The 23,363-nt window shown below is 39.5% G+C and overlaps 1 protein-coding gene across 1 annotated transcript in view; it reads right to left on the bottom strand.

Moving 5' to 3' along the window:
- Positions 1–21,460, bottom strand: part of EGF (epidermal growth factor) — a 57,304-nt gene extending 35,844 nt beyond the window's left edge. The window contains exons 1-6 of the mRNA XM_057370729.1: positions 21,334–21,460; positions 12,045–12,176; positions 8,515–8,714; positions 7,342–7,523; positions 4,304–4,534; positions 2,531–2,733 (exon numbers count right to left, since the gene is read on the bottom strand). Of these exons, the coding sequence (XP_057226712.1) occupies positions 2,531–2,733; positions 4,304–4,534; positions 7,342–7,523; positions 8,515–8,714; positions 12,045–12,176; positions 21,334–21,460 (1,075 nt within the window). The remainder of the gene's footprint in view (positions 1–2,530; positions 2,734–4,303; positions 4,535–7,341; positions 7,524–8,514; positions 8,715–12,044; positions 12,177–21,333) is intronic.
- Positions 21,461–23,363: the final 1,903 nt, after the last annotated feature.

Genomic DNA, 23,363 nt, shown 5'->3' with positions numbered 1-23,363 from the left:
CTGCATCTTTCTTCAAAGGAAGAAGAAAAGTACCCAACAAATCCCCAGAAGCCTTCCTACTTGAATAAATATTACAACTCTATGTAGCTCTATCAACAAATAAAAATCCAATCCCATTTCAAAGCTTAAAGAAAATAATGATTAAATTATGAATCATGAAGTTTTTAATGTAATATTTTCTGAAAGAACACAGAACACCATTACAAGCCATACTTTCTAACTTATTTTGGTTTTGTGGAGTTTTTTCCCTCCCCACACCTGTCTTATATAGAAATATATTTACTCAGATATTAACCGATTCTAGTATCTTACACTGGAAAGAAAGACAACATAATTCCTCAAAAAAAAAAAAAGAAAGAAGTCCCAAATGTACCGAATATCATTAATCTGTTAGGAAAGATACTTTTGAAGAATCACAGGGGCAGTCTTTGAGATTTGAAGGTAAATCAGGTATATTATGAGCCATCATTAGCAAAAGTATGACACTGACATCCCAAAGCTGTTCTGTGGGGCTGGAACACACCCATGGATAAATTAATGCTCTCCTCTTTACTTATTGGCCCTGACCAGGAAGTCATTTGAAACAGAGTGGAAAAAGGAGACATGAGGAATTTAAGTAGCGAAGTAAATCATTCAAATTTCAGTAAAAAAAAAATCAAATCATATCAGTTGCAYACTTCTCCTGAGTTCTCTTTTCATCTGAAGGAACTCACTAGTTATCTGCTTTAAAGAAAACTTGATAATTCACAGCTGACACTACATTGCAATGTACATTTTCTTAACTTGTACAGAGCATCCAATTAGTCTAGGTATGCTTTTATCTCCAGGTTTCTCTGTTGTAAGATCAGCTATAAATCTCATTTGAACTCCAGGCTCATTAGTCCTCCTTTCATCCCYGTTCTTGCATTGGATAAGCCAAGCAACATACGTAGAAAGTCCAAAAGGTTCACGTGGATTCAGCCTSTTAAGCTTCTTTCTACTCCATCACTTCCCAGACATTTTTACAGGAAGYTATTTCAAATTTTAAGGAAAAAAGCTTCCTGCTGACAACACATACTATCATACAAAATTTGACTAAACATGTTGGAAATACAGATACATTTGAAAACTTAAGTAGTTTATATATTAATAAAAGGGGGGAAAGCCTTTTTCCATGGAAAGAGAAACGTCAGAAAGCAGAATGCTGTGGCGAAAGAAGTGGAGTTAATCTTCTGAGAGAAGAATAAAACCTAAGTGCCCACAGTCACTGAAATTAAGCTGCACATTCCTGCCCTAGTTCCTCTGTGCAAGTGCAAATGGGTCAGTCAAAAAAAGTGCTTCCATTTGCCAGGACAACCGTTTTCTCCAAAGTAAGGACAGATCAAGTATTGTCTCTGAATAGCAGTGCCCTGTGCTTACAAGTGTAACCTTGATTTCSAGGAACACTTTATCTTCATCTCAACACATCTTGGCACTGCAAACAAAGCATTTGAAGGGGAAAGCTCCTTTGAAGATTTGGATTTTCCCACTCAGACCAGTGTGCAGAGAGCAGAGACTGCATGGGACTGCATAAAGCTGTTGGCTGGCATGAAGAATGGCAAAGCCTATTTAGGAATAGTTCAAAGAGATATTTACAGTTTCATTTTTGCTCATATGAACTAAAACAATCACTACATTCTCCCCATGTCTTTATACCATCTATACCTCTGGGAATCCATGGCCATTCTCCCTTGGGAGTTGTAAAGCTATTTCTTGTCACACAAAGGTCTCCACGCTGTTTGCTCCCTTGTTCTTATCCATGCAAAACCGGGGGCAAAAGCTATTYCATTAAAGCAAGAATGCTCTGCTTCCCAGAGACCAGAGGACATTATGTCCCTGAACATTCCCCACTTCCTACTGCCTCAGCAGGAATCCTCACAGAAGGTGAACTATTGATAATCAATTACCTTAATTTTTGGATCCGCAGTGAAAGGCAGCGAGATGACCAGCTCACACTGTGGGCTGCTATTGGTATCAAATAAAGAGACACATATCCTATAATTATGGCAGCYTCAAAACTGTCTAAGACCTGCTGACTTTTAATTGAATCATTTCACAGCAAAGCTGAGACATCCACTTGTAGAACATACTGCGTGCCCAAAATCCTTCAGTGCCATTATAATCAGAGGTGTTTAGATGCACCTGAGATTAACCCTCCAGAATGAAGCAGGTATTTGGTGAAGATAATGTACACAGAGGATTAAAAAGCTGTATGCTTTGTGCATTTAGCAGGAAAGCTTAAAAACATYTTTGTGTAAAAACAGGAAGAGAAGGAGAAAGTCACATTTATCTGCATGTGTATTTAGATTAATGAAATGAGCACGCTTGGCACCTGCTACTCAGCTGGAGTTGCATTTACCAAGARGAACTGTAGATCACTAAAGTCAAAAGAAACTTTCCTTTATGTCATTGAGGCCTGGAATTTTGCCAAAGAAAATTCCTACTGCAGAAAATCAGAGGGTATCATTACTGTTATTATCACACATAAAMCTGCAGCATTACATTTACTTACCCAAATCCTGAGAATCAATCCTTGCACCTGGCTGTTTCAAAGGATGCACTATTTTTATCTCCATTGGTGGGAAAAACGATGGCTTCAGGCTAATTGTGACTACAACTTTTCCAGTATATTTGTTGGCTCTCCATATCATGCCCGACTTCAAGTCTGAGTAGAACAGGTGCTCAGCAAAGAGAGACATACCGAGCAATTGATGTCTACAACAAGAGAAGATAGCACAGTGGCACATTACCTGATCCCTATTTATTTACTCATTCAAACATTTTCTGAGTGCCTAGTTCAGCCAGGTTCACTGAAAATAACCTTTCATTGWATTTTTTTTATATATACTTATAGAAATATAGAAATATATATTCACATACTGTATTATCTTCTATATATGAGAATCAGATGAGGTGCAGAGACATTCCCAAAATAATTCAGCACTCATAACCTTGCAAACTTGCAAGAATTAGACACAAAATAGGCAATCTGCATTTCTCACAGGTTTAGTGATTTATTGTTCAGGACTGACTTAACTGGAAGAGAGAGCCTGGGTGTCACCCTGCTTCTGGTGAACCCAGCAACTGAAATGGAAACTTGGTTTTTTGAAGGATGTAGCTTAGGTAAATTCAACCACTTCCCAATACTGAGGGCCTGCTCTGACAATTCTGGCTGTCTGGGGAAATCAAGAAGGAGATGGAGTGGTAGGAGTAGGGCATTCCTAAAATCCATCTCCTGCTGCTTCTCCTGTCTCAGGAATGTAGTTTCAATTCACTGGTCAGTTATAGCAGCTAGCAGGAACCAAAAAAGGGCCAAGTTTTAAACAAGAAAGAAAGCATAAAGAATACAGAAAAAGGTATTTTTGTCTTCCACTTTCCAGGACATCGTCCAGGTAGGAAACTCCAGATCATCCATGATCAAGGATTAATGCTCCAGTGAACAAGAGCCAGCTCAAGGGAGAAATGGAAAGACAGCAAGGAAAAATCCAATGTGACTTCTGGCAATGTAGGGAGAAACCAACTTTATATTCTTCATATGCAAAGGATGGGCCTCATATTTAAATCAGCAGACCAGCAGCACCGTGTATTTTTCTCAATTTGCTGTTGGAAATCTTTTCTGCACATGGCGACCCAACCATAATGCAAATCACTGCAGAGACAGCCTTTTCCTGATGCCCTCACCGAGCCCATCACCACCATGGGGCACCTGTGCCCTGCACAGCACCAAAACCAAAAGCACAGGGGTCTGAGAGCCCCCTCAGCTGTGCTTGGCCCTGCCACTGGGGATCAAAGGGGAGCACTTCTCTTGCACATCACAGTTTTCTCCACATCTGCTGGTGCTTCCTGGAGAGCCTGAGCACAGGGCCAAGCCTCCCCACCCTGCAGTAAAGGAGGACAGCAGGCTTAGATGAGGGTGGAGTTCAGTCCCCTGAGACAGCTCAGACACCTGAGCTCACCCACTGTGACCTTGGATAAATCATTTAATCTCTCCTTTTGGCTCCTCTATCTGCAGAAAAAGGCCACTAATAAACACTCAGAGAGGATTTCTAAGGATTAATTAGTTATCATTTGCTAAAAGCTTGGAAGATGGAGAGTGCTGAGTCTCAGTATTATCCTTACAACAGCGACATTTTTCCATTTTCCTACCATTAATGTTACATTTACAGCCACAGGCCATTTGCACTTTATACATTACACTTTGTGCTCCTCATGTTGTAAACTGACCCAGTAAAAGGGAGAACGAGGAAGAGAGTGTTTTATTTCTGACAARCTGAAGAAAACTCACCGGACAGAATTTCTGAGGAAACGGACAGCTCCACCATCATAGTCACACGATCCAATATGGGAAATCTCTTTTCCRTGGTCATGTTGGATCCAGTAGAGCCTTGTGTCAACCAGATCTAATGAGATGGCCTTTATTACTTCTGTGGTTTTTAAAATATTTACYATATCCCTTCCACTGAGGGACACTCGGTGTATGCTGGAAACCGTACCATCTGAAGATAAAAACAACAGCCTGCAGGCAAGAGAGGCATCCTTAAAAAGCAAAACAAAACCCCCACAGCAAACAAACCCTACACTTAAAAAATCACGTTGCTTCTGCACACTCCTTATTTAGCTGCCCCTGCATACAACATTTCTCAGTGTGCTACTAGAACTGCTAGCAGTGCTAGAGATACTAGTGCTAGAGAAACTGGGATTGCTAGGGGTACCAGCAATTCCTCTCATGTAGGTCAAGCAGGAATCAGGCCAGCTTAGCCACAAAGCACTATTGTCTGTCTCTCTGCTTTGTGCAGCCGTGCAGTCGGACAAGGAAACTGGAATAACTTCTCAAATCTACGGGGAGCTCCTGCAAGCTTGAGAAAATGCAGGTCTTTGAGGCAGATCTGTATTGCCCTCTGCCTTTGGGAAGGAATCTATCTCCAGATTTTCTAGTTGAACACACCACTTAAGTGTTGAACTTAAAAACACCACTTCTATTATTGTTCTCATTTCTATCTTCCTGCTGCTTATAGCAGCCAGACTATGCTGTTATTAAATTTAGACAGWCAAAATACAGCTCCAATATTCAAACCAGTTATGCACTGAAGCTACTTCTGTGTCAAGTTATTAATGGATCAGAACCCAGATTTATCAGGGTAATTAAGGGTACGAACGGTTCTTCCAAAATACAAGTTATCCCTAATTCMTGTGTATTTTATTTGTTAATGTTTGGGTTTAGTTCCTGAGTTACTTATGGGCATAAATTCCAGGAAAGAAATCATTGTTTTGTCCTGTCATCACAAAATTGCAGGATTTATAAGTACAAAACAATGTAGCATAAAGCYACCTTTATTGGATTATGTTAATAATTTGTTGGAGGCCCCAAATGTATTAGATATCCCTGGCAAGGGACTACACTAAACCAGTAGAAAGMATCAGCCTCTGCCTCACAGCTTTTCCTCACTGTTACACAGTCTACAGCAATCCTAAGTATTAGTCCACAGGAAAAATCATGTTTCCRGAAGGACAGCCCAATTTTATTCTCTCATTCTTAAAGAATTTATTAATATTTGCTTACATTTCTCCTGTTATTTAAGGAATGTTGCAACTCTGAAAGTTTGGACAAATGTGAGGATTCACTTTTACAGATAAGGAAGTTAAGAATCAAAGAAAGTTATAGTATCTATGTCCAGGTTTTGCAAATCATCATAGGGATAAAATGTGATATGAACAAACAGAAAGACAGAAGAAAAAATAGGATTAGATAACAACTTGAATATTTGCAAGTGTTACTGTATTTGCTCTCTATTTCTCTTTACACTTATTCCTAATCTTTTGGCATTTCTAAAGCCCGTTAAAAATTTAAAACAATCTACAGCAGTAGCTGTATTATTGCTTCTTAAAAAAATCCTTTCACTGCAAGTGTCCAGACATGTACTTTGAGAAAAGCTCTGTTAATAAGGTATCACATTGACCTTCATTACTCAAGAGCTGCACATGATTGGAGAAAGACATTGTTAATATCAGATTTAGTCCATGTTTATGCTTGTGACCATCAACATACTGGGGGKTTTGATTCACTTCACATTAAAAATAGAGCCCTCAAGAGTTTTCATACATGAAAATTGCCATGAAAATTAGGACATAAAAATTACATTAGACTTCTTGGAGTCTACTTTCTTCATGTTTTTTTGGTGGTTTACTGGCCTCACTGTAGGCACGTCAGTACAGCTTTTACACACAGTGAATCACACCCAGGTGAATATCCACATTTGAGCCTCCCCAAACTTTCACATACATTCAGCAAATGCTTTCCTACAATGCCATTTGTAACGTGTTTCAATGGCATTTGAGAGTGGGTCTGAGGACTTGTGAATATCTCCAAGACTGATAAATACTACATCAAAAAGTAAACCAGGGGAAAAAAATACACAGGCTGGTGTCCAGGCCCTAAATCCCACTGGAAGGGCAAGACTCCAAAGAAAATTAGCAAGGCTKCTATCATCAGAAGATTGGTTTATGTACAAATGTATTAGGAACGGGCACAAGCCTTAACATTAAAATAGTTTCACATGTCACTGAGCAACTTCAATGCAAATCAAAGGTGGCAGCAAAGACAGCTTCTTGCTACAGAAGCGATTCAAAGTCTGCTCAAGCTTTTATTTCTGCAACTTTAATGCAAGAGATTTATGTGTAAGGGGAAATCAGCATGGAGAGACCACTGTGACAATTGATACTCGTAACCCTTGAAGAGCCAGATCTCTCATGTGAGCGTGATTCCCAGGGTAAATGACCAAAGCTGAAAGGATAATCTTCATGGAGAACAAACTAACAAAGATGGTAAACAACAACAGCAGATTAAGAACCAATATTCAGAGCAACTGATAAAGAAGCAAGGGCAACGGTAGCAAAATGTCAATTTAGACTTTTTTTTTTTTCAGAAAACATATCAGTTTATATTCTGGAAAGTGTGCTGGGTTTGRAGCACAAGGAACTCCCAGCATTTGCAGGCATCACTGCCCTTGCTTCTCCAATACYGCTTTCCTACCCAGAAACTTTGCTGAAAGAGGGTAGGTTTAGACTCAAAATTAGGAAGAAATTCTTTACTKTGAGGTAYTGGAATAGGTTGTTAAGAGAAGCTGGGAATGCCACATCCCTGGAATTGTTCAAGACAGGTCAGATGGGACTTTGAGCAACCTGGTCTAGTGGAATGTGCCCCTGCCTRTGTGGTGGGTTGSAACTAGATGATCTTTATGGTCTCCTCCAGCCCATTTCTATGATTCCATGAAACMACATATTTGGAGTCCATTTCAATGAAGTTACTAACCCATTAAAAATTACCTTTGCTCAGCATCAATGGTGATCCTTGTGGGATGACCAACAGCTCTGAGAAGAAGTCGGCGTCTCTTCCCGTTCATGTCTGTTGCTTCTACAGTTCCTTTCAGTCTGTTGGCCCAGAGAATGTCYTGATTTATCCAGTCAATAGCAAATCCAGAAATGCCTTTCTCTATGTAACATAGCCTCTGTAAACAAAACAAAAGAGTTGACAAGAGGCATCTAATGACTACTCTAAACTCAGTTTTCATTACAGGAAATAGAATACCCATTTGAAACTTTCCAGTTCATTACTTTGCCTGCTTCATTTTCTTTCAGACCTGCAGCTATTTCTCTTTCTTTTTCTTTCATCACTTTCATTTGGTCTTTGTACTTGCACATACCCCCTCTGAACTGAGTGACTCCCTGCAAAAGGAGAAGCTGTTCTGCACAAGAAATGCAGTACACTAAACTTTTACCCACAACTTTTCATATTTGATACTGTGTGGAGCACCCAGGCTTGTACTGTCACAGACAGAAGTCTCCTAACACGCTCTTTCTGGACCATGATTCTTTAAAATCAGTGAAAACACATCAGTAAAAACTTCATATAGATAAATAAGCACTGGGAATCTCTCTCAAACAAAAGGATGCTCTCACAGCGTTGAAGTTCAGCCAGAGCTGCCTGCCTGCTCTTCTTAATCAGCCAGATACAGTGAACTGCASAGCTTTTTCTGAACAAAGAGTCAAGTGCTAAAAGCATTTATGCAACTATCAAACTAAAAAAAAAAAAACAAAAAACCAACAATTAAAGGTTTGAGAAAAAATGAGTAGGAATTCAAGCACATTCTTCTCACAGCATTTTTGTTAGCTTGTGTTACAATAATATTGAAGACAAAGCTTTGTAATGCCAGAGATTAATTTATAACTGGTAGAAACACTGATGTCTACAAAGCCTTCATTTGGCTGAATTTCCTCTCTCTTTTTAACTCCCTTTTACTGATTGACAGAAAATGCTGTATGTACTGAATGTGAATGCCAGTGAAACAGCCTAAACTCAGGATCAGAACGATTACAACAGCAAAAAAAAAGTGCTAATCAATGAACTCAAAGGCAGAATAGTCCCCAAGGTGCAGATGGTTTCCATAGGGCGTTTTACACCCATTAACTAGGAAAATTCCAAAGAACTGATTRCTTTACCTCTCGTTTTGTGCCATTTAGGTGAATTCTTTGAAGCAGCCGCCTTTCAGAGTCTACCCAATACACTTTCTCTTCTATATAATGAAAATCCATAAGCGTTGATGGACCWGTATCAGCAACCAATCTTTCATGATTGGTCCCTTCAGTGTCAATTCTAAAGATGGCATTTCCATGGCTCAAAAGTAGGAATGGTGCTGGGTCTGGTGTGGAGAAAAAAAAAAAAAAAGAGACCAATTAAATTATAATCTTTGCATTTTTGCTGCATTAAGTTATCAGTAGTTTACTAATCAAACAGAAAGCTCAGGATTTAATTGTCTTATTTCTTAATGGTAACTCCTTAGGTGTACCACAGAGAACAAATAATGTAGTGGTGCTTTCACATTTAATGCTGAAAGTTATGTCAAAAATATGAGTTAGGAAACTGAGACTGCAGAGTTTGTTACCAGTAATCCCAAATCCTACAGCCCAGTCAGAGGTCAGAACAACTTCTTCTTGCCAACTAAGGTTGAAAGAAGTTTGCCACGGATGTGTCTCCAAGTTGAAGACCACTTCAAAYTATTGTGCCATAGCAATAATTTATCACAGAGAGGTAGCCTGGAGTCTCCCTTTAATTATCCAAAAAGGGAAATTGAAGCTCCCAAAGCAGGGCAAAGGAAGAAGATGGAGACTGGGGAGGTTTCTTGCGCTGCAGAAGGCTGAAGGAAACRAAAGACCTGTACTTACTTAGAATTTCTACAGCTCAAGGGCAACAACTCCTTCCAGACAAAGCCTGTCTCCAGTCTGAGTGAAGGTAAGAGTATAYCAGTAAATTAACGTAAAATATGTTAAAATGGAAGATCCTCTAATTATGCCCCAAACTCTAGAAAACCAATTTAAGGCAGAAAGTGATGAGCAGCTAGGATGGTCCAAATAGCCTTGATGCAGCCTTAAAACCGGATGATAAATAGGGAAGTACAAACAAGGGCATAGTGGTTGGGGCTGCTGATCACAGTTTCTGGTTTTATCAAGTCCTCTTTGCTATTTTAGGGTATCGCTATAAAGCACAGTTAAGATTGCCCAAGGAACCTTAACTACATTTCCAAACCACGAGGGTTTTCATTTAGGCAATTTGAATATTATGGCTGTCTGTCAAGACATAGAGGAAAGAAGTTTCTACATAACTAACACATTTTAGCTTTCATTTTAAAAATAAACATGTGTTTGTTGTTTTCTTTTTGGTTTGTTTATGTGTACACTTATTTGTGGGCATTGAGCCTATTCTTTAATTTACCACTAAAAAACCATGCAAAAAATAAATCCCATTGTGTTAATGATGGTGAGGATTTATAAAATGGTTGTCTGAAATTACAGATCCTGGCATACAAGTACTCTAGCCAAAGGACATTGAAATGCAATTATTGGTAGAGATCAAACAGAATGACAGCTCTCAAGCCTGCGTAACAAGTTGCTGAATTATTCTGCAATGAAGCAGCGACTTTCCATTGATCAGGAATGGATACCATCAAAGATGAAATGCCACCAGTTTTCCTGGTGACATATGAATATGTCAAAAGAATATGGTGACATATTCTTTTGAAAATTAAGCTGGTTTTATTGACCAGGGTCACATCCTTTTTTAACTAAATATCTTCACTATTAGCATGAAACCCAAGGGTTTTAACTCCAAAAAAAGCACTTCTACAAAATTTAGACAGACACTTCACCCTTCATCATAGTTTCAAGGTTGTTTAATTCTCCTTTTAAAGCAGAGGAATGAGACAAATTTCATTCCTCCAAGTGAAGAAAGCCCTGATGAGCAACCCAGACGTAATTTTGTCTTGTTCACAGGGAAGAACAGCACACTATTTCTATACTAACAGAATATTTTGTATCACAGCTTTTAAAGCTATCACCCAATTACAGCAGCTGCTTATAGGATTTTAATTACTCCCTTTTTCTGCTGCTGCTTGCACAGAGCAACCCCATGTGAGCATATTTGAACAATGCAGACTTGCTTCTTGTAAATGGTAAATGAACAGTGAAGTGTAGCCAGGCTGATTTATCTAGGGGATTTGACAGCTACCGCCTGCCTTTTTGCTAATTAGTTGATCAAAATTATCAACACACTCTGGTTTCGTCCTTTCCACTCTCTAAGTTTCCTACCTGTGAATGAGGGCTCTAAATGGAACAGGAACTGAACAAATCTGAACTTTTTACTGCAGAGGCACCAGTCAGATTTGGGACTCAATTTTATCAGGGGTTTAATGACCGGGTAAACCATATCTGCACCAAAGATCTTCCTGCCTTTAAAACATGAAGGTATTTCACCTGGTGTATCCCCCACAGAAGGGTTTACAGCTGATATAAGAGTTCCTTGTCCATCACAGTAGCTCCATCAGTCACTTTCTGCTGTTAATATCAATGCTGGTAATAACAAGTTAAAAGGAACGAGAGATTTTTTAGGCAGGACCATAAAAATCCAGTTTGGGTCTTTGTGAATCACATGTTGCTGATAATTATGATGATTCTAGGGGCTGAATTGAAGTATTTGTTTTGGTGGAAATTTGGGAGATACACAGAATACTTTTGGTGGTGTTCATGGTCTCAGAGGCTGCACACATAGGGACTGAAGCACATCTACTTCTCGGGTCAGAAATGTGCCTTGTCACATCCCATCTCAGCATTAGCTAGAGTCCCAGGTAAATATTAGTCAAAAAAAACCCAAAAACCTGAGGTCCTAGACCAGAAGGGAGCTATTGCATATCCCAGACACGAAACAAAACCAGGCATTCAGGAAACCAAAGTGGTAAGGTCGGAGATGACAGCACTCCCACCTCATTTTCCAGATGCAATATAGGGTTAAGCCAACTAATAAAATCCAACTTTTTTTTTTTTTTTCACTGGGTAGCATCAGTTGAGGACAAAATGAAGGTTAATCAAAGGCTGTAACTGTGAATATTTTCCTCTTAGAAGAGCTAAAAACTCTTCAAATTGCATCCCCCACATTTAAAAATCAATTTATACACTCAGGACAGAGGTAGGGAGTGAAATAACTCATGTTTTTTAACTGCCAGTGGATGAAAATAAAAATATGGGCTTTCTGTTTATAATTTTACAGCACTGTCCCTACAACCTAAACACACTAGAAAGACATTAATACCAACAGACTGAAAGAGGCAAAAGTAGCAAAATCTTGTGTATTGCCATGTCTTCCTGCAAGGAAGGATGGSATAAGAGAGTTAACAGTTTTGAACACGCAGAGAAGGCTAAATAGGAAGCAATTGTTTAGTTTATTTGGGGTTTTTTCATATGTTCTTTCATTATTCAAGAATAATGTTTCTTTACATTATTCACCATCACTTTTCTGTGGCACCCACTTTTGGCCTTGCCACTTACCCACAGAGTAGCAGAGGCAGGTTTTTTTTGTCAGCAAACCAGAGAACCCCAGTTGCTGTCCAGTAGGGACCAGCAGGCATGGTTCACTTGGAAAAGTAAAGCCAACTAAATCCTTAAAGCCCTTCCTCTGTTATTGAAAAAGAAAATGTCCTTACCATTCACGTAGCAAGATCTCTTGTCAATACCCAAGGAGTAGCCAGGCAGACAGGAGCAAATGTACGACCCTGGAATATTGATACAGGTTTGGCCACAGGTTCCCAAACCACCTTCAAGGCACTCATCAATATCTGAAATAGGTATTTGAGAAAGATCAGGAAAGTTCAGCTAGCAAAAGCAGCAAAGAGCACAGAGAAAGAATACCTTTGGCATACTTACCTAATAATAAATTGTCACAAAATTTAATATCCCATCATTAAAAACTTAGATGAGGATGGCTTCATGCATTGGTTTCAGAATTATTTGGGKTTTTTTAATTTATCATTGTCACATTCACAGTGATTTTGGAGGGTGTTGGGTTTTTGTTTTGAGGATGTTTTTGACTGTCAAGGAAAATTACCCTTCTCCCCAGTGTGTGGGCACTCTGGTCTCTAATTGCTCAAACACAGGGAACAGACTTGTCTTAATTTGTGTTATTATTTGCTATGCAAATRCTGCCTTCTCCTGCTTCCTTCTATCTTTATCCCTTTTTCAACAGTAATCATTTTGCCAACAAATTAACAGACCCTGTTAAAACRGCAAAACATCAAACAGACTGTCACAGCACTGAGTTCAACACTGAGCTCATTTTGGTTTGTGTCAAATCTCAAACAGACATTCAAAACACTAAAATTCCCACTGTATTCTGACAGCAACAAGCCCAAACCAAGACAACAAGCAAACTAATTAGAAACTAGGCTTTTAACTGGTAGGTTAGGATAAAACCTTCAGGAATTGAAAGATATTTGATGCATTTATGGTGTTTTATCTGGGCTAGAGGAAGTGACTATTAGGTCCTAAATTAAGGAATCTATTTTTAAGAAAAAAATACCTCTGAGGAGCATAGTTTACACTAAGGGGAAAAGAAATTAACCCCTTTGGCAGTACCATGGATAATTGCCTCACAAAATTGAGATAAATATTAGTTCCTGCTGAAAACAAATGCATCTGATAGTGACTTTCTAAGGTTCCTGACATCTGGCAGTACCATATGCTGGTGCATTTCTTGTATACTTTCCTGCTTCAGCTGCTGTGTGAGGGTTGCTCTAAGGAGCAGCTTTTTTCTTGCCCAAGTTCMATTTGATGCCAGCAGCTTTTGTTCTGGGTTTTACCGTGTGACTTGGCACATGCARGAATAAAGGAATCAACGCATTTTGTTTTAAAGAGACACATTTGATTAAGTCACTAAAGGACATGGATTCACAATCAAAACTAGGTCTGTGTGTGCCATGTGAGAATTCCCTTAGCTTGAAGAGAGGGCAGAAATGGCACCTTAACAACAAGGAATTGCAATTTAACCAACTCACAAAAGACGTTGAAAGAAACTTTCCCAGTAACTTAGGGAGAGCAAAGCAAACTGATCTCTGATATCCCATGGGTTTGGGAACCCACCTCCTTTAGCTGCTTTCGGAAACCCTGTGTAGCAGAAGGGTTCAAAAGGGTTTCTTCTGTGTCCAAGTATCAAAGTTGTTCAAAAAACAACCTCAATGGTTTACAGCCACCTAATGTGTCTGTACAGAGCAGGGAAAGCTTCTGTATTGTTTCCAGAGTTTTCCCACAAGCTCATGTTCCGAATAGCAGATGAACTAATTTGACAGCACATGGAATGAAGTCAGAGCACATGCATCCGATTTCTGCCAAACAGATTATGAAGGTAAAGCAAAAGCATTTTCACCACTGTAATTCCATAAAGTACTCTAACTCTAACCCACAATTTTCTTCAAACAATCAGCTTTCAGGAGCAAATTTTCCCACATGTACTAGGATTGTACATTCCATTCCCCAYGGCATTAAAAGAGCAACTCCTCCAAATCCCCTCTGGGAAGGTTTGACTGGCTTAGAAGTGTGTTAATGGACTACAGACACCATGGGCTCCAGGTCACCACTAAAAGCAGACACTCCTGGCAAACAGTGCCTGGATGTCACTGGAGCTCAGGGGCTCTTTGACAGCCCCAAAAGGGGCTTTGGTGACCTCAGCTCCTCGTCCAGCTGCTGGCAGAGCTAGACATGAACACTGTTTGCCTCGGTCTCCCTGATGCCCTGGTTTTTAAATCAAGTCACTGACTGACTAARCTGGACACTTGACCTGATCCAGCCACCAGCACCACAGCAGGTGTGAGACTGTGTTGATAATGCCATTTTTGTTTGTCAATATATTTTTACGACAATCGTATATATGCTGAATGACCCTGATATTATTTCCCTGTGGAAATTGCAAATATGGGTGAAAAAGTCAACTGTGTAGATATAGGATTGCTGAAGAGAGAGGTTGTTTGATTWAGCAACATGAAGAACTGCTGAGGTATTATTATTCAATCACAACAAAGAGCACATTAAATAAGAATTTAAAAGTAAGATCTGACCTACAGATTGTATCCGGAAGATCACTTTCTCTGAGAAGGATTTGTGTTCATACTGGAGAGAAATCTGACTCCTTGGCATGTTACAAGGCAAGAAAATTCAAATCACAACACATATAAACACAGGAGAAAATATTGACTGCAAGGAAAATAATTGCTTCTCTAAGTGGCAGTGGTCAGTCTCTACTGGTACGCTGTTTGTATTTCTCAGATAAAGGTTGTTAAAGGATCATGAAAAATTAAAAAGTGTGTGCAACAAAGATTGAAAGCCTGATTTAAAGGTAAAGAAAAGTGCCTTTCTATGAGACAATTAAAGAACTCAGAATGCTTAATTAACAGAAAGAAGCTTGGAAGAAGGATTGTGCACCACAAATTAATACCTCCACAAAGGAAAAGTAGCAGATTTTCTAAAAGACACTATAATCTTTTCCAGGAACAATTTAACAAGGGCTGATAGCTGAGAACTSAAGCCAGGGAATTAAAATTCAGACATTAAATTCACATTTTAACAGGAAGGGTGATTCATTAAGGGAACTGGCTACCAAGAAAAACGCTGAAGGCATGAAAAACACCAGTAGATATTCTAAAGTCAAGGTCAGACTGGAAAGACATGCTTTAACCAAGATCAAGGACAATGACCTTTAATTTCCAGGATGGATTTTCCAGCTTTGTGTGAGTGTAAAAAACTGACTCTCCAAGAAGAGCACACTGATTGACCAGGCTACAGGAATTTACAGTGCTTCTCCAGTAACTGTTCTTGAAGAGAAAATTTCGGGGTTATCAACCTGTCCATTTTCATCACCACCAAAATTCACACAGTAAAGCCAATCCCACAGGTACTGAAAAGCAAGTCAAGGCTCCAGCAGAAGAACAGCTCTTGTGGAAGAAGAACTGCCCAATAAAAGAGCACGGGCACAGTGGGCACAGGCAGCTCGGCCACTGGAGAGTGCCTTTCCAGGGGTAAGCAGGAAGAGCCAGGAGACACAGTGCTATTGTGAAACAGGCCACAGCACCGTGAATGTTTGGCTTTATGGCATTAGCAATGGATTCTATGCTTAACACCCTCTCTTCTTGTTTAAATTACAAAAAAAAAAATTAAAAAAGAAAAAAAAAAAAGAAAAGAAAAAAAAGAAAAATCCAACCAAAAAACTCAACCCAAACCAATCAACCAATCAAACCACCAACCCCAAAACAAAACAAAAAATTTAAAAGCTGTTTTTTAAGGTTTAGAAGAGCTCAATCACAAACTGTCATCAGGTGTAGCTAGCMGTGCCTTCATCTGCACTTTCAGTGCCACAGGGAAGCACGGAGTTGCATCCTGTTRTAGCTGTTTTACGTGTCCTGGCAACCACATCCCCCAGTGGGAACTTTACCCTGTGAAAGAAATCGGCTTAGTGAACACAAAAGCTGTCTGCAATGCCCTGACAGCCAGCCCTGAAAGGAAGAATGAGGTTCTGCTTAGTTCTCAAAGACTTCTTTATACAAAAAATGCCTTGAGAATCAGCAAAAACCATGAATCATGTCATCACGATGTTGGCAGCTCTCAATGACTTTGCATACAAATATAGTACTTTATTGAGAGTCCTGAGAAAGGTTCTGCTTGCAGAAGGTTGAAGCATTAGTATGCCTGGCAGGGACACAGAGAAASCACAGTGAGCCAGAACTTGAATTTCATTATGGCCCCAAATACATACATTATATACATAAATTATATGTGCAGATACATCCACTCAAATAAACTCATGCAAATTTAGTTCCTGCCAAGTTGAACTGGTGATTAATTCAATCCACTGTATCTATCCACCACCATAATCTTTTCAACAAGGTTGAAAGTGAAATTTCATCTGGGTGACAAAGAAAGCAGCCCATTGCTTTYATCTATTTTGTTCAAATCATCCAGCTCAAAGAATAAAAAGAAATGGAAAAAGACACTCTGGCTATCAACAGATCATGATGAAACAGATGATGCAAAGTCCAGTACCTTTTATCTCCAATTTTGAACGAGGCTTAAAATACAACTTGATCACTCACAATTTTTGAGAGGATAGAAGTTGTGGAATGCTCACATACCAGGGTAAGAAATACAATATGAATACAATGAGGTGGTTATCAGCTCCTGGTGGCTTCCAGCCCAGAGCCACAGAGATGATCGTATCACAGATATGACAGTAAGTACAAAAATATGATTTATCAAGTATAAAATAGAAYCAAATTTAGAATTTAAATACAATTTAGAAACCAATTGTAGACATCTTGAAGAGAAAGCTCAAAAAAGATACCCAGGGAGTACAACATCAGAGCTTTTTCCTTTGTGGACTCAAATCTCAAGTGTTGCTCACTAGAATGGGAAAAAAATTCTATCTTTGAAATAAATTCTATGTGCAATAAAGGGCTATGTGTAAATTAGTAACTATGCAAGGGACCTCTGCTTCCTGGATCATGCAACATTCAACACTATTATTGTCTTGCCTTCCAAAGATGCAGGTCTGGAGGCGTCATCAAATACTATCATCCATCCCCTTTTAAAATTAGATTTCAAACTACATACTAAAAAGTAGTCTTTTTTTTTTTTTTAAACAGAATACAAAATTAATAACTGCTATTTTACACCAAGCAAAACAATGAGTTTTTCAATATTAGTCACTGGCTCAGGAGTTTCCCCCTTAGGCCTCTTTAGGATTAAGCATCATGTGATGTGTGATGCCATTTCTGTCCTTTCTTGTAATGTTCACCTCCTTCCTATTTTGAACCCAGTTTTTACAGCTGAAGATAGTATTTGTYCATATTTAGCTGGATCCAGCTGAATGCAAATCTTCCCATGAGTTGTTCTGTGGGTTCAGACCCATGCTCAAGAATTCCTGACTACTAGTTGGTAAAAATATTTACAAGCATCYTTCCCCAAGCAGGGTAAGAAGGGAGCTAGCTGGAAAACAGCTAGTGAAAACAAGGAGAAAACACACCTCGACTGCAGCTCTTCTCAAATACAGAGGGAAGCAGTGGCACCTCATCAGGTTTATCCCTGTCATGACAGGGGTAGAAAGCAGTTGCCCATTTCATTGGTTCTTACTGCTCCTTATGTGATGCTCGCAAAGAAATAAAGTAGAGCTGTGAGTTAATAAGGTTTTGCATTTCACATTTCTCAGAGGACAGGCAAGAAGTTTTAACAGCAAGTCTTTTGAAGGCTTTATGGACTGAAGCAAAGACAGGATTTAGATAATTAAGGGGAATTTGAAGATGTAAAACTAAGAGTTACTTGATGATCCTCATCTCCAGTGCTCTGTGGCAGGAGAGAGGTGAGCAGGATGAAAGAAAAGACTAAAGCCTGGCACACAGAAGGAGGCCGAAAGAGCTGACCTAGATAGCTGCAGTTGTCACCTTCAATTGCAGGCTGTAGCTCTGCAGGAATGTGCAGCATGTTGGCCCYGAAGAAGTGACAAGGGCTGAGCAGTTAATGTCAGAATTTGGTAGAGATGTGCCTAATTTAAGAACCTGTGACTAGGCAAAACTTCAATAACATGTGTTGTGTTTTGCCCTCTTACAATATTTTTTTACAATACTGTTGGGTATCTTAAAAATTACTATCATTCTTCATTTTTCAAACTCAGAAAATGAGTATTGAAAGTCAGCTCTGAAACCAAAGTATTCCTCTAGTCTTGCAGTATCCAGAAGATAATATATTCACCTARGGTAGCCTAAGCCTAGGGTAGACTWACGRGCAGTAATATCTACTCCAAAATTGATAATGTAAGGGGCTTTTCTAGGGACTTGTTCAGATAAACATGTGGAAAACTTTTTCTGTCTTGAGTAGGGAAAGCGTCTATACACCATGAGAGAATAAAACAAACAGATATTATTGAAGTGGTGTTTCAGGAGGGCACAGGTAACAGATATCAGCAGGCATAGGCCCATCCTCTGGTGCACTGTATGCTTACATTGTCATATAAGTTAGAAATTGAAGCTCTCTTGGGACCCGCCATGCGCATGTTTTTTTTCTTTGTAGGAATAAATAGCTCCTTTGTAGGCCAGACTACGTTTTTTCAGAGGGAGAAGATTCTGTGTTTCCAAAAGAGTCTAAGAAAGTTGAGTTATTAAAGGTGACTGAGTCCACAGTCCTTGTACCATCTTAAAATAAAGTATTAATTCAAGATAGCATGACAAAAATTGCAGAAGTGCTTCCAATTCTACCATAAATTGTCAATACATTGATGCATTCTTTCATCAGACCAGTTTTGCTCTGACCCTGTAATTTTTTCTCTCATACTTTCTTTCCTATAATCATTGCTGTTTTGGGACTAACAGCCCTTCAGAAAGGCCTTTTCTCTCTTGTCATATCAAGTCAGGATTCAAATAATCTCTCTTAAAATAAYTGCATAAAATTATGTGAGACATTTMRGGTTAGATTTCMTTATACTTCCACAGGATGGRGAGGTCTTTGATCTTTGAATATCCCTAGAAATAAAAGGAACTAATTAAGGAACGAGCTATTTAGCAATGTAAGAAGAACACGACCTAGASCTTCATCTGAAGTGTGGAAAACAGATCTAGAGAAGCCTACACACATTCTGACAAGTGTCACTTGTGACAATTCACYAACAGAGAGCAGACACCTTCTCAATTCAGGAGAGCCCCTATGGCTGGCAGGTTGCCAGCACAGCCTCAGATGATTGAGAATGTTTTACAGTCGGTGCATCTGTTACAGCTCGCCAGCAATGGTCACCAAGCCACCACTCAGCTTGCTGTCATTGCTCCCAGCTCAGTGCTGTGAATCATGTCCCCCACCCACCRCTTCCATCCCCAGTATTACCTTCAAAGCCTGCCTCCAGCTTCCTGCCACTTGCTTCCACCGCACCCTGTGTCTCACATATTCACTGAAACTAGAATRTCACGCGTCCGGTCTGCTGGTCGGAACACCAGTTGTGTATCCCATGCACAGAGGAAAGAGCCAGGGAAATCCCTTACACTAAAGCATCCTTCAGTCTCACATTTCATGGCAAAATTTCACCTTTGCTTAATCCCCTGCAAKTCCGTGGTCTGGAATTGAAAAATTACTGTAATGCATCTCATATTTCACTTATTCTGTGTCACACATAATTTCTCAGAGCATGTCACTGTAACGCCAGCTCTYATGCAGAAGATTTCTTCTGCTACTATTTCATGGAGAGTTTGCTGAACTATTGGCCAATCTCTTCAGTGCTTTATTGAGAGTCCTCCTTTAATACAGCACCTGATTTTCAACAGAAAAGACTAAATGCAGGGCAGGTTATGTCTTCATTAATGGAAGAGCAATATGCATCAATATGCAAAATATGTCCACTGAAAAATAAAACAAAAAAAAAAAAAGCCTTTGCAGCTTTTTGCATGTTAATAGAGTGTGGTTTTGACTCGCTAAACAACAGCCAAGCAATTCCCTTCAACTCAGTAGAATTTTCCCATTACACACAAGCTCTTAATTGGGCTACCCAGCAATGCAGAAGCCATAGCTAATCAAGATCCTAACTAACCCATGGAAGCTGAGTACATGTTAGTAAATAGAACAGATCTATAGGAGAGGCTGTGCAAAGTGCAGCAGTTGCTAAGGATACAGCACACACGCTGCACATATCACAGGGAACCAGGTCTAGGCTGCTGCCATGGACCAAATGGCCACCACCAGAAGATGCTCTGCCACAGGGACACCCTCTGGTTTGAGTTTGCCAAAAGGGAATGCAGTTTGTGAACTCTGAGAGTCTTWTTCTGTCTGAAACAAGCCCAGTAAGAGGTGGTAATAAGGACATGAATTTCAGAAGTGTGCTCTTCATTTGAACTGAAGCATCAGGATAAGAGCCCTCTGGGTGTGTTTGGCTCTCAGCTAAACCTTCAGTCAGGTTTATAATCTGTACACAAAAACTGCCCAGCTCCTCCCCCCTCAATATGACAGCATTTAACATGCACGCTTCTATTTTCTGCTTACGAGATGGTATTTCTTGGCAGAAAGCGCAGGGGAAGCACCTGTTATTACATCACTAGAATCATGACAAGAACTGAGTCAGAGCCTCTGAAGTCCAAGGAATCCAAGGCAAAAGCATTAACTCCAAGCATGAGGTTTGTTAGCTTGAATCCTTACAGAGCATTTCCTCACCTCCTCACTGCAAAGCCCACAACTTCATTGGCCCTGGATTTCTTGAAAAAACGAGACCGCACGGTAGCAGGGGAGGGAGAAARGTCCTGTCATCCTTTGTCTCAGACTTTGTAAAGAATTGGAACCTGCATTTTGCATGCTCCAAATGACTGGAGATGATTACAGCAATGTTGGTRTTGCACATTTCTCCCAGACCTCCCTACAGCATTAAGCAGTCCTGCAATTCATGTATTGTGTGAGTTGTATTATTATTAGGACCACACACAGCTGCATGTAATAATAAACATTTAAAAGTAGGTTTTAGAGTTGTCTAACCCACATCTAAATATRTAATACTAATATATAATACTACAACATAATCATTAAAATACTCCTTTTATATGCATATAGAAATTTTTTAAATACACCTAAACTCAAACTTTACATATATTGAAGTATGAATACATGCTGGCTCATGTACTGAAACTGTGGAGACACTAAAACCATGGCAAGAAGCTTTGGTAATTAGAGAACAGTTTGTATCTATTAATGATCATATGAATATTTATTCTGCTTTCTGATAGTCAAACTGACAGACAAGTGCAGATTTCTGGGGAAAAAAAAAGGAAAGGAAAAAGTTCTGTTCATTTTGAGATGCAATAGATATTGAGAAGCTGATATATCAGCTCTGCCATTACAACAAACAAGCAATCTGTAAAAAACTCTTTTAAATTTATAAAGCTAAATTAAGAGAATACAAATGCAATTTTCCAGGRAGGTTCAGCAACTTACCTATACAAGCAGAGTTTTCAGGCTTTAGTCTGTATCCATTAGGACAGTTCCAGTGCTGCAGAGCTGAGAGGCTGACAAAACCAATTTTAAAAACCACTGGCAAAAAAGCAACAAGGAASAGAAACATAATCTTGAGGGGGTTTTTGAGCTGTCACTAGAGAAAAACTAGTTTGTATTCAGTCATATCCGGGACGAGATTTGTGTAATCCCAAAAGGTTTCTGCAATTTGCCACTTTAGACTCAGACATCTTATCACAATTTCAAGTTTTATCTTTGCCTTGCTTTTCTTGTCACTTTAGACCTCTCTGTGTCTGACTACAACCTTGAAGGAATTCCTGGGAGATTTCTTCCCGACACACATCAGGGCTTTCTTTCTCTCTCTTTCGTTTCTTTTTTTTTTTTTTTTCTGTCTTTTGGAAGCCAAGTATGAAATGCCTGACACTCTTGCCACAAATTTAACACAGCTTAAAAGCAACACTCGCAAGGATTACTGCAAATTTCCTTGCAACAAAGCTGCAGTTTAAATCTTAAAAGCAGAGAATTCAGAAAACTCTTCAGCACAGCTCTCAGTGGAGTGCAGGGAGCAAAATCTCCAGGTGCCGTCCTTCTCCGAAACGCAGTTGTTTTTTACATTCAAACTTGGATGGGCTCCTCTTTTCTTTTTAAAGCTCTGSTTGCCCCACCTCTTCTCTTTTTAGTACCACTTGAGTGAACTCAGTTCCCTGTAGTAAGGAACTGAGCCAGCATGCAGATATCCAGCCACCCATAATAAATACAGTCTCTTTGAAAGGCAACGCCTCCTGCTTGAGAAGTACCTGCAGCTTGCCAGCTAAGTTTTTTTTCCAGAGAGATTGTAGGCAAATATACTCAATTCCTGTTCAATCACGATTAGTTGCATTCCTTTTAATATCATCGTGTGTTTTACCGCCAGAAACAAATTTTGTCATCAAAACATTTCRTGCAAATAGTAGGGGGAAAAATCCCTCTGGTTTCTCTCATATATTTCAACTGGAAATTCAAATTAACTGAAGCTCAGGTTCAGATTCAGAGTATGTGTTTGTAATTTTGAGTTRAAACTATCTCTCTCCGGTCTGAATTTGGCCCTTATGTATTTTCCCACAAAGTACCTGCTGTCAGAGTCCGGGRTAAAGTGTTCTGAGCCTGCACCACCCACAGGTGCTGCACTGGGGCTGCACGGGGCTGTCAGGATGCAATGCTCTTTTACACCTGTTCCACTGAGGTACAAAAAAGACAAATTCCAGGTGCATTAAGCTCATAATCCTTTAATATTGAAAGAAAATCCTCCTTTTTCCAAGTCTATCAGCCTAGACCAGCAAAGCTCTAGAGCACAAGCATAAGTTTGTGYTTCTAAGATTTACTGAATTTTCAAAGTGCTAAGATTTAAGCATGTGTTTAAATGGTTGACTGTGCTAGGCTTTGTTGAGCTGACTACTGTGAGACAATCTGGTTCTGTCACTTTTTTCTTTCCTTTGATTTTTAAAAAAAWTTATTTCTGCAGTGCTGCACCAGAATGAATATTAACACAACATCTGGATGCAGCAGCAGTATCAGAAGGTTACCTACAACTGCAGAAGTTCTGTCTCTGGGAATTCTTCCTCTCCCCTCCCCATATTTGCCTGAATTGATAAGGGTCCAGACTTGCACTGTCAGAAAATAGGATTATAGCCTGATTATAAATTGGGCCACTCTCCATTAAAAGTAACTGTTTCTTGATGTTTCTGTCTGTGTGCAGGCACATTCTGGTCTCTCAATCTTCACTGCCACAGACACTGCAACCTAATTAAATCCAGGCTGACAAATGGCAGCCACATTTCCATATACCCTGTTCAGAACTGAGTCTTTATCCCACATGCTCTGCTATAAAATACAATAACAGTAATGTAAATTATGCRGGGCCAGACTCATGCCAAAGAGCATTTGCTTCTCCAAATAGTCCCCGGGAATACAAAAGGGCAAACAATGTGAAAGCAGAGTATAATGCCATCCCATCTAGGATTACAGGATCCTGC

Source organism: Malurus melanocephalus, unplaced genomic scaffold (assembly GCF_030028575.1).
Source record: "Malurus melanocephalus ecotype Western Australia unplaced genomic scaffold, MMel_1.1 scaffold_131, whole genome shotgun sequence".
Lineage (NCBI taxonomy): Eukaryota > Metazoa > Chordata > Aves > Passeriformes > Maluridae > Malurus > Malurus melanocephalus.
This window is presented reverse-complemented; position numbering and strand designations above follow the sequence as displayed.